Source organism: Camelus dromedarius, chromosome 24 (assembly GCF_036321535.1).
Source record: "Camelus dromedarius isolate mCamDro1 chromosome 24, mCamDro1.pat, whole genome shotgun sequence".
NCBI lineage: Eukaryota > Metazoa > Chordata > Mammalia > Artiodactyla > Camelidae > Camelus > Camelus dromedarius.
Genome location: NC_087459.1, coordinates 15,254,257 through 15,266,234, shown reverse-complemented (window position 1 = coordinate 15,266,234; position 11,978 = coordinate 15,254,257). Strand labels below are relative to the sequence as shown.

The following is an 11,978-nucleotide window of genomic DNA, read 5'->3' as shown; positions in this document are numbered from 1 at the left end:
AATCAAATAACTTGCCTAAAGTCACACAAAAGTAATAGGATAAGGATTCAGGCCCAGGTTATATAATTCCAAAGTTCACACTCTAAACCTGGGCTTAGCATCCTGTCTGACCCACAGCAAGGGCTCACTCATGAGAAGCGTTCTGCGCGCTCATTACAGTGCCTATCATATAGTAGACAATAAATGACAGAACCAATTGTGGGATACCAAGTATCCTTGAAGAAACTGGATACAGACCTAGAGTGAGATGAAGATTCAAGACTTCGCAGCATCAACGACATCCACGTGAAGGGTCAGGTCCCGTAAAAATGCAAGAGAGGCTACCCTTTTTCAATACTAAAACTGCAGGGGTTACCCAGCTTTAGGTGGCTGTTGGGAAGCAGGTGTTACTTTTATCATTCTGAGCTAATTAAAATAAGGGCTGGAGAAGAGGATGGAGAATGCCCCTGGAAGATTTTGGCGCAGTATTCTGAGCTCCCCTTTTAATAAGTGCCTCAAGTGGCTTTTATGGTCAAGCACATTCAAAAAGAACAACTCGAGATCTTAGCTCAGTAGTCCTCACTGAAACCATCTGGGGAGCTTTAAGGGCAAAGTTCGGATGCCTGATTTAGTTGGTCTAGAGCGGGATCTGGGCCTGGTGGTTCGAACCTCTCTGTGCCATCCCGGGTGCAGCCAGCACTGAGAACGCCGCTGCCTGATGAGAGGCCCTGACGGGACTGGAGGTGAGTTGATCCCAATTACGAGCTGAACTGTGTTGACCCAAAATACATACGCTGAAATCCTAACCCCCACCCAGTACCTCGGGATGTAACGGGATTTGGAGGCAAGTCCTTTACACATGTGACTAAGTTAATATGAAGCCATTAGGGTGCGTCCTAATCCAACCAAAAACGGTGCTTTCAGAGGGAGCCCATATTTCAACGTAGGAGCCAAAGCAGCACACACAGCATTAGGATAACAGAGAGCAGGGAAAGCCGCTTTGAACATCAGCTCCACAGACGAGTTAAGTCTCCCATAGTCCCCTGGGAGCTTCTCCTTCACAGCGTGTGTTAGAGTTGTTTTGTAATTATTAAGTTCCTGCCTAAATTGATTTTCTAGACAGAAAGCACATGAGGGCAGAGACTGTGTCTTGACTTGCTCACCACCACTTGGCACATATTTGTTGAATGAATGAATGAAAAACGGAGGACTGCTGGCAACCACTAGCAAAGATGATACCAAGAGAACTTAATTCAGCTGACGGATGAATTAATGAATAAATAAGTGAATGAAGAAGCAAGTCAATGACTGGGCACCGACTGGATGTTTGTGTTTCAAATTCATCTGAAATGTTTTCAAAATTCAGTTCCAATTAGATTTCATGATAGTGATTACTGAAGAGGAGATTTCTCCCCACAAGTAATTTGGTAATTGCACTTTTCTGCTGGACCCTTCAGTTTTAAGTACAGTCACATGCCTTGTGAATCACTTGGCAAATCTGCACACACACACAAATGCTTTTTAAGTGTATGTATGCATATGTACTCACACAGACAGAGACACATACATATAACTGTATTCCACATATCACCGCTGGCTTCATGTCTGGTTCAACATAAGACTCTGAGGATCATGTATAAAACCCCACAGGGGCAGAGTCCCAGTCCACACCCCTGCCCCAGTCTAATCCCAAAGACTCAGGTACTCACTAAGGAATACATTTTAGACGAGGCTTCTAGCTGTATTTCACCTTTGGGTAACACGGGGATGTTTCTAGTTAAGTCGCAAACAAATGCAGGTTCCAAACTTCAGAGGCTTCACATCCCTGACTGAGAATCCCATTTTTATTCAAGCTGGGCCACTTGTCTTAGTACCAGTTTCCAAACCTTTGCCAGGTCTGGGAGCTCTGTCTGGGAGGAGAGACTCCTAAGGACCAAAAATTCGTATGCATATCTCTTAAAGATAAACTACATCATTCTCATGTTCTCTCTTCCCAGGTTTTTGTGAACTCGTTCAAACAGTGCCACAGTCTTTACTGGAAAATTCCAGTTTGTCTTGAAAAAATGAGCAATTCAGGAGTGAAAAGCCAGCAGGGAATGCCCAACTTCGCTTTAGTATTTATACTGTAGTCAGTTTCCACTCCTGGCTGACAGCTTGAATTCCTCCTCTGGGAAGCTCCTAAAGGCCCAGGTGTCATGGAAGAAGTCGTTCCATCTTTATCTTCTTTCCTCATTTGGTTGGTGTCTGGATTCCACAAAAATTTTCAGACCTTTGGATTATCTTCTTGAACTGATCGCCTAAATCGCAGGTCTGGGTTTGATACAGGAAAGAGAAGTTAGCACAGACCCTGCCTCATCCCTCACGGGAAAGACCAAACTGGCTTTCAACACCCCACGGCTTCTCAGGCCTTCCTGCCTCCTTTTAAGTTTCTTCAGTTCTCCCCCCATGAACTCCCATCATTGGGTGCTGTCAGTGAACGCTGTCCCAAAAAGATGGATGGGTTTGTTTGTTTCCTTCCCAAGACTCATTCCCCTTCTGTCATCAGCCACAGATTTTCTTTAGGAAGCCACCCTTCTCCACTCTCAGTCCCTGAGGTTCTGTTTGTTCATACCACCTGTATCTACACAGATGGGACTCAGATCCGGCCAATGAAACCGTTGCAGTCTCATGGCCACAGCAATTGATTGGTTCATGGGTGGGTACATCACCCAGTCAGATCCAATGAAACACAGTGAGAATTCTGAGTCTCTTTCCCACTGAGCTTAAATCTGAGAAGGGACCAGAAGCTGATAAAGCTGTCACTGTTATCAAGAAGAGCCTATTTGAGAAAGAAGGTAACATGGAAAGACCCCAACAGGAAGAAAGCAGGTTCTGGTGACATGCTGTGAGCCTCTGCTTCCAGCCACACCTAAAGCAAGAATTGGGCTTTTACTAAAGCCAGTTTGGGCCAGTTCTTGCCATTGAATGAGGGACTGCAGCGGGAGCAGTTCTGACCCTCTACCTCGGGGCGGGTCATCTGATGAGTCAGGCCTCCTCCAGTGCCAGCTGGTTACTCACCTGGAGCAGCGTCATGCTCCCTGACATGCAAAGGGCCCAACTGCTGAAAAAGAAGAAAGCAAGAAACCTCACCGCTGGGAAAGAATACAGACTTCGGACCCTGTTGCATAGATCGTAAGACTTGTGAGCCCCCACCATTTTAAAATGAAGAGTGACAGATTAAGACCAAGGTTAAGCCACAGAAATGTCAAACATGTTTTGTTTCATTTTTCTAGGGACAGTGACTCCATTCATCTCATCATTAATTTCACAGATATTTACTGAGTGTCTACATGATGCCAGGTAATATATTAGGACCTGGGGCTGCAGAGGTACAGATGTGGCCCCTGCTTTCACAGGATTTAGAGCTGGGCCTCTAGCTCTCTTGCCTAAATCACGGTATTAATTTGTGCAGAGAGTCAATGACACGGCAGTCTCTTCTGATAAGATCACAAATTCCCAAACTAGTAGCATTCGAACTAATGTGGGTTTACTATTTATCCAGATTTTCCAGGACACCAACGAAGCCAGCAGGGGCTTTGGAATTAGAGCAGGGTTCCAGACAGCTCTTATACCCGCTTCATAAGAATGAACTTGATAAAAATCATAAGAGCATGATATAGTTATATCTATTAACATTATCACGTGCATGCCTGTGGCAGATAAAACATATAAAACAATTATAACAAAAATGTTTCATTACATATTGTTTCTAGTATTTAAAAAAAAAACATGGAAACTACCCAAATGTCCAAATATGTACAAACTAAAACAATGCCTGAGATGCAATATTAAGTGAGGAGAGGGGGAGTTATGATACCATGTGCATGATGTAGCCCCTTTTTGGCAATAAGTAAATGAATAAACAAAAACGTTAACAGACGCATGCGTGTTGGCAGATACCTAGAAGGAAAGATCTGGAAGAATACACACTAAAGCATTAACATGGGGAGGCGGTGAGATTCAGGGCTCTTTTCATCTCAGTGGGATAAACCTCTGTATGGCTGGGTTACAGGAAAGGCAGGTGCAAGCCCCACGATGACCCCCACACTTAGAACACCGCCAGGCATTGAAAGTGGTGAACGATGGTGTGCTATTTCTTTAAATAAAAAATACAAAAATGTTAAGACACAGAAAGTAAAGTGCCCTTATGTGATTCTAGTTCCCTGATGCACTTTTCACAGGAGGGCACATCTGCGTCACAGGGACCCCAAGGCGGCCCCCAGGCTCACCTCCACATCTCTCCTTTCTGGGTTTGCTCTCTTCTCCATATCCTGCAGCTTGATCAGCTTTTCTATCAGGAACATTTTGTCTTTGCCCTCCTGCCAAGGAAAAAAAAAAAAACAAAATCAAAAATAAAAATATGGAGGATGAACGATGATGTGGGGCTGAGAAGCAAATGATGGAAAGAAGGTTGAGTTTTAGGCAGGTAGGGTCCCGGACATTAGATGGAGACCGCAGCCATGTTTCCTATTAATGAAAAAAAGAAACGTTTCACAGCAAAACCAAATTATCCACCATAGCCTTCCTGAATTGTAATCCTCTCCTCTAACGCAGTTCTCCCAGCAGACTGAGTAGTAGCCTGCTGCCAGGAGCAACTTACATGCTCTTGTCTGAGGGCCAGCACAGATGGTTCAGAGCATCCCCCTCTTGGCATGCCCTCTGCCCCAGAACCCTGTCTGCACACCCAGCATTTCCTGGATCTGCCTGGTCCTCCCACTGGGAATGTCAAAGCTTATAGCTCTGAATCTAAGGACATCAAATATATTTCACTTGGCAAAGTTATCTGTGTTAATGGATGAGACCCTGATAAATAATTCCTGAACTGGGAAGGAGAACAAGGGAAGGGCGTATGCCTTCCCCAGGAGGGTGAACCACTTTCCTGTGAATCTGTTGCAGACAAGAGAGTGGTAGATTCCACCAGGGCTGAGGTGGGTCAGCGAGCACCACTGACGGTCTGTCCAGTCTAGGTGAATCCCATTTCCCATGCCCTTGTTTCTCCTGCAACTTTCACCCATTAATTTTAGCATCCACTGGTGGATCTTGCTTGAAACGATTATTACCGCAGTATTTTGCTTCGTGACAATGTTCCATTTCCCTCATTCCTTCTATGTTTAGTAATTGAAATTCTTCTGTAAGATTTTGACTCAGGGAGGTAAAGCTGCATCATGGTTGAGAGCATAAACTTTGGAGTTGCCTGGTTCAAATCCCACTACACAGCTGCCCTGTGACTTTGGGCAGCACACTTCACTCTATAAACCTCAGTTTCCTTAATTTTAAAATAGAGGTTAAAGGAATGATTGTGCCCCAGAGAGACTAGTAAAAATTTAAAAAGAATTCTTGTTCATCATTTACCACAATGCCAGGGACCAGTAAGTGCTCATGAAAATACACTAAGGTATCAACTCTTCATTTTGAAAACAAGTAAACAAAGGGAAAGAGTCATGTATTTACTTGCCTTTCCTCTATAAACTGTATTTCAAGGTAATCAAATAGTTGACAAGCAAAAATTCTTCTTTTATAGAAGAATTCCGGCTAATATATGCAGAAGTAGTTCTAGAATCAGAGTAGCACTATTTAGTAATCCTGAATGGAATAAATGGATCTTAAACCCATTAGGTGAGAGGCTAACAGGGAACTTTATAAAGGATGGGTCAGCTAACCAAGCATGGACCCACTGATCCCTCTTAACAGCACAAAAAGAGAGACAATCAGAACTTTTGTGCCTCAAGGTGAAGCTATAAGAAGCATATAGCGTCATCTACGTGGTATCCTAGCTACAAAGTTGGATCTGGACCTGATCAGGTCTTTAAATTTCACCACCAGTTTATAGGAAATACAAAGGAAACAGAAACATGCTTAACACCACCACAGTGCTGCAAATCAGACACATCCAGAATGCGGGAATTATTACAAGACAAATGACTGGGTTTCTTTAGCATGAAATGGCAAGAGAAGAGGGAGGTGCGAACTGTTATAGATTGAAAGAAACATAAAAGGCGCATCAACCAAATGTAACCTGTGGCACTTTTTCAGATTTCGACTTGAATAATCCTGCTGTAAAAAGACAATGGGGCAACTGGGAAAATCTGACCAGTGACTGGCTCTAAGAGGACAGTAAGGAATTATTAGATATTCTTTTAGTGTGATGATTGGTATTGTGGTTATTTTTTTTTAAAAGTCTGTATCTCTTAGGCATATAGAAGAGTCTACAGATAAAATCATATAAACAAAGGCTAGGATTTGCTTTAAAATAATCCAGGGTTTCACAGCAAAGGGATAGTGTAGACGACACAAGAGTCTACAATTGCTGATGCTTCTCAGGGCTGGGTGGTGGGAAGGTAGGAGTTCATTGTATTGTTCTCAGTTTTGGAGTATGTTTGAAAATTCCATTACAAAATATTAAAAACGGGAGAGGATCACAAAGGGGTCCAACAGGACTTACATTAATGATCTGTTCATGGAGCAGTCTGATCATAATCTTCCTTCCCTCTGTGATCTGCCAGTAAAGATAAGTGATGATTCTGGAAGAGAAGACAAGAAAGAATGGCAGACATTTTCTCCAATGCTTTGCAGTCTCCCAATTTCAACTGAGTTCAAAGGAACCAGTATATTTGCTTACAAATGGATTTTGGCCCAGCCAGTGTTCCTGAAAAGTTGTGTCTGGATGAGTTAGAGGATAAATACGTTACAGCAATGATTCTCATCATTCCGCATGTGAAATCACCAGAGAGGCCATGGCCCTTCCTCAGATCGATTAATTGAGCTTCTTACGAGCATCAGTACTTTCCTTCTTTTTATTGCTTTACTGAGCCATAGCTTATGTGCTACAAAATTTACTCATTTTAAGCGTAGTTTGATGAGGTTTAATAAATGTATACAGTTGTGCAAACTTTGCCACGATCTAGTTTTATTTTTATTTTTTATTGAGATATAATTGACTATAACATTGTGTAAGTTTAAGGTCTATAACTGTGTTGATTTGATGCATTTACACAATGCGATATGATTATCACCATAGTGTTAGCTAACGCCCTTATTGCATCATATAATTATCATTTCTTTTTTTGTAATGAGAACATTTAACAGTATTTTTATGGTTGTTGTTTTAATTTAGTAAACGTACTGAGGACTGAACCCAGGACTTTGCACATGCTAAGCATGTGATCTCCCACTGAGCTCCACCCACCCCTCCTAGAACATTTAACAGTGTTTTTTAAATGCAATGATTCTTCTTTTCTTTTTTCAGTTTGGTATTTTTTTTAATTTGCATTCTTTCTTATGAAGTATGGTCAGTTTACAATGTTGTGTCAATTTCTGGCATACAGCGTAACGCCCCAGCCATACATATACATCCATACACTCGTTTTCATATTCTTTTTCATAATAGGTTACTACATGATATTGAATAGAGTTCCCTGTAAATGCACATGATTCTAATGTGCAGCCAGAGTTTGTGTATCTGGTCAGTGCTCTTCAAACTTCAGTGTGATGCAGATTTCCCGGGACTTTGTTAAAATGCAGATTCTGATGCTGTGGGTCTGGGGTAGGGCCTGAGAGCCTGCATTTCTAGCAAGCTCCCCAGCGAATTAGAAGTTTGGAGGAGCAAGGCACTAGGAGAACTCCCCGTTTTAATTAAGGAGGCCAAGGGCAACCCACAGTTGGGAGGGGGAGCATAACCAAGAGCCAGGAGACCCAGGTTCTAGCACCCTCTGCAGCCTGGAAACTATATCTGCGAATCAGCCCATCTCTGTCCGTCTTATCACTGCCCTCTGTAACCTCGTGGCGGGGTTACTCCACAACTGACATGGACTGCTTCCACTAGTCTGTGCTTTTGAGTTGTGTCTCTCTACGTGAGCTGCAAGCTCAGATGCCATCAGGACCAGGCTTCTGAAGAGAGGCAACCATCGGTCGGCCAGCCAGCTGCTCCTGCAGCAAGATGGACCCGGACTTGGCAGATCTACTTTTTCACAAGAAATCAGAAATCTTTTTTTTTGAATCTGCAAATAAAAGTACACTAACCTGCATAGAGCAATCATGCCCAACCCACTTTAACATAATCACAACCCCAGAAAGGATCACATGTCATTTTCCTAAGCATTCTCATATCCAGTTTTTTCTTTTTCTTTTCATATTATTTCTTTTGTTTGTTGGGGGAGGATAATTAGTTTTGTTTGTTTGTTTGTTTTTTGTTTGTTTTTAACGGAGGACCTGGGGCTTGAACCCAGGACCTCGTGCCTGCTAGGCTCACACTCTACCACTGAGCTATCCCCTCCCCTTTTCATGTTACTTCTTAATAGAGGGCAGAGCAGCTATTGCTTTCTTCATAAAACAGACACACACAAACAAAAGCACAAAAGATATTAAATAACTTTCAGAAAAATTCCACGGCCGAGCTACGCTGTAGTCTTTGCCTTCTCCCCAAACAGCCCTACGCCATCCACGTGCCGTGTAAGTGAGGTGCTTCCCGCACTCATTTTCCAAGGGGCCCCGCTTACAACACAATGAGGGTGAGGATGAAGAAGAAGTGCACGCTCCCGATGAGGTTCCGGTAGATCCACACCACCCACAGGTAGCTGGGCCTTTTACTCAGGGTGTCGATCCAGCTGTAGATGGACTGGATGAAGAAGGGCAGACCTCGAAACGGGCCACAGTCGGCGGAAGGTTTCAATCTGGTAAAACAAGGGACAGAGAAACACCTCTAGCGTGAGACTCGGGTACAGTTCATTCCAGAATCAGGGTGTCCTTTCTGGGCTCTGGAGCTGGAAACAGCAGTTCTTGCCTGCTCCACCCACACCCTCCTCCAAAGGAAACCCTCTCGCTCACAGCCTCAGTGGGTGTGTCCTGTACTCGTGACCTGTATTCTGAGAACCCGATCTCGGACAGGGGTATCACCTGATCCAACCATAACCTATCCAAAGACCAGGCAGTGACCTCCTTGGTGTCCTGGCACAAAGAATGAACTGGGGCGATCAGACCCTCTTTCTTGGGAACTTGAACTAAGAAATACAAAGAGGGGAGCTTGTCATCTATGGAAGCTGGACTTGTGGCAGTAATGGTCACATGATGTCAGGTGTTATGAACAAGGAGAAACTAGCAGGCAACAAGGAACTGGCAAGGAAGACAGAAAAGAGAGTAAACAGAGAGAGAGAGCTGCAAGGACATCATGGAACAGGGCAGTCTTCCCTGAAGGCACCGAGATCCTCGTGGTTCCAGTTCCACAAGTAACCTAAAAATCAACTCCCTTGTTGTGTGATCACCTGCTCGTTCAATCTGCAGGGGTTTATTGCGCTCGTAGCAGGCACTGGGCTAGAGGCTAAGTCCTAGACGTTCCCCAGTACACAAGACAGACGTCATGCCTGCCCTCTCAGGTTTACATTCCAGTGGGAAAGATGGTCAACCAAGGAATAAATTAAACAGATTCAAAGGCATTTCTGACTATGAACTAGAAAAGGAAGAAGAGAAACTGCCCTGAGAGAGAGAGGAGGTAGGGACTGATGGTAGATGAGGATGGTCCTGAAGGTCAGATCTTTGAGGTGATTTTTGAGTTGAGAACCGGAGGGTGGAAAGAAGGCCTCCAAGAAAAGGGAGCGGGGAAAGGACTTCCAACAGAGGACCCAACCCCGAGTGGGGAGAGGCTCGAGGGTCGCAGCAACAGATTGAGATGACATGAGGCTGGAGTAGGATGGGGCCAAGGCGGGTGAGACTGGAGAGGTAAGGGGGAGCCTGATCAGAAGGGGCGTTTCAGTTCATTTAGAGGAAGTTCTGTTCTCCATGTGCACAACTGGTTTCTCCCCATCTGGGAAGCTGCAGCAATTTGAGGAGGAAAGAAGCTGTGCCAGTCAAGGCTGGGGGCACCTGATGGGTGGTCACCAAACTCAGATGTATTGCCTCCCTTGGCCATAGCATCTGTTGGTTACCAAGGGAACTTGGGTTAAACACTGCATTAAGCATGTCTTTTGATTCTGATGTTTTGACATCTGGGGCCTTACTGACTCTGGAGAGACTGCCTTTCCCAGGGCTAATGAGCCCACATCCCACCCCCTACCTCCTCTCTCCAGCTCTCACACTCTGGGCCACTATTCCCCTGCCCTAGTCACCCCAGGGCCAGGGACTAGACCGCTCCAGATGGCCCCTACACCCCAGGGCCTACTGAAATTATTCGGACTAGTCCTTCCTAAGACTTCTTACCCTGCCTTGCCCTTTCCTCCCCAATGAAATCACGAAAAAGGCTTTTGCCCACATTTACTGCTCACTCCCTCTGCCTCTGACAGACCCTGGTGCCTCCCCGCGTGGCCCCCCATGGTGTGGTGCGCCCCCTCCTTTGGGATCCTGTGACCATCACAAGTCATTTTCTCAGTGGCAGTCGACGCCTGATCTGTTGGCCTCACCATACCTGAAGAATAATAAAACCTACACTCTAAAACACTCATCCCTCCATCCCTAGAACCTCAGCCCAAGGCTGCTGTCTCCTACCTCCAGATGCTGATGGCCAGGGTGCACAGGACGCCAGTGAAGGACGGGAAGAAGAGCAAGAGGATGAAGAAAGTCACCATCTGGGCAGCCCGCCAGGCTTTGCTCGGAGGCTGGAAATTCATCATCAGGCTGATCTGAAGAAAGAGAAGCAGTCGCCTCCTAGCTGTGGCCAGAAGAGCAGGCCAGGTGCACGCCAGCCAGACGCCAGCCTCCTCATAACCTCCCCAGTCCGCACAGCCCACGCCCAGCTCCAGCCACCGCTGGGCCACGTGTGACTGAGCGAAGCTGACTGCTCCCAACTTCAAGATGGACTCACGTTTTTCACGTAAAACATGATGAAAAGAGTAATCATTTGGATGAGGGGCAGCAGAGGGCAGAAGAAGGTTCCAATCCTGTGACAGAGAGAGACAGTGTCGGACATCAGGGGAGACAAAGGGAATGCGGGGCAGATATGTGCTGTTGAGGGGGAAGGGAAGGAGGGTGTTAGGGGTTGAATTGTGTCCCTCCAAAGTTACATGTTGAAATCCTAACCCCAGGTACCTCAGAATGCAAATGTATTTGGCGACAGGATCTTTAAAGATATAATTAAGGTAAAATGAACTCACTCGGGTGGGCGCTAGAAGACACACTGAGGGAAAAGAGGGCAGCGGGGGAAGGCGCCATCTACAGGCCAAAGACAGGCCTCAGAAGAACCAACCCTGCCAACACCTTGGTCTTGGATTTCCAGCCTCCAGAATTGTGAGAAAATACATTTGTGTGGTTTAAGCCACTCAGTCTGTGGTACTTTGTTATCAAAACCCTAGAAAATTCATTCAGAGGGAGACTGCTTCCAACACAGCAAACCAGGCAAATGCCCACCATCTGCAGTCTCCACGGCTCTGGAGAAGGGATTGTGCAGAGAATGCTGCCCACACAGCCATTAAACCCCCAGGTGGCCTTCAGCCAGCCCTAACCTAGGGGTCCCATTTCTGTTGAGTGATTGATACAAAGTGAAGTTTTCTACCATGAGAAAACTAACAGCATAAGGGCAACAAGAAATGGCAAATCAGTGTCGGGGAGACAGTAGTTCAAGGTGGGACTGTGGCAGACTGAAGCCACTCACCCCAGTTCAAGGCCTAGCCAGTTACCATAATGGGAGATGGTTTAGATCTCTCCTTTTTTTGGAAAGAAGTGAGAAACTTTAAATTTTATGTGACATCTTCTGATTCTTAAATACGGGTGGTTAATTCAAATTTTTAGAAAAAGCACTGCATCAGATGAGCAAAACACAATTGCAGCCTGGATACGGCCTGGGGCCATCCAGACTGGGATCCCTGCTCTGTGTTGATTCTTGGCTGAAGCCCTTATAAAGGCAAAGAATAGTCTGGGACGTGAATTCACAGTTCTCAGACTGGCTGGATTTGGTATCTACTGTGCAACTGTGAAAACCAACAGATTCTGGGGCTTGCCACTGCAACTCCGAGTCCAGGGTCAGGCGGGAACCGCTG

The 11,978-nt window shown here is 45.3% G+C and overlaps 1 protein-coding gene across 1 annotated transcript in view; it reads right to left on the bottom strand.

Moving 5' to 3' along the window:
- Window positions 1-1,801: 1,801 nt before the first annotated feature.
- The window catches only part of TMC5 (transmembrane channel like 5), a 36,248-nt gene continuing 26,071 nt past the window's right edge, over window positions 1,802-11,978 (bottom strand). The window contains exons 14-20 of the mRNA XM_031433130.2: window positions 10,808-10,883; window positions 10,492-10,625; window positions 8,514-8,687; window positions 6,461-6,539; window positions 4,248-4,337; window positions 3,037-3,079; window positions 1,802-2,289 (exon numbers count right to left, since the gene is read on the bottom strand). Of these exons, the coding sequence (XP_031288990.2) occupies window positions 2,243-2,289; window positions 3,037-3,079; window positions 4,248-4,337; window positions 6,461-6,539; window positions 8,514-8,687; window positions 10,492-10,625; window positions 10,808-10,883 (643 nt within the window). The 3' untranslated portion in view covers window positions 1,802-2,242. The remainder of the gene's footprint in view (window positions 2,290-3,036; window positions 3,080-4,247; window positions 4,338-6,460; window positions 6,540-8,513; window positions 8,688-10,491; window positions 10,626-10,807; window positions 10,884-11,978) is intronic.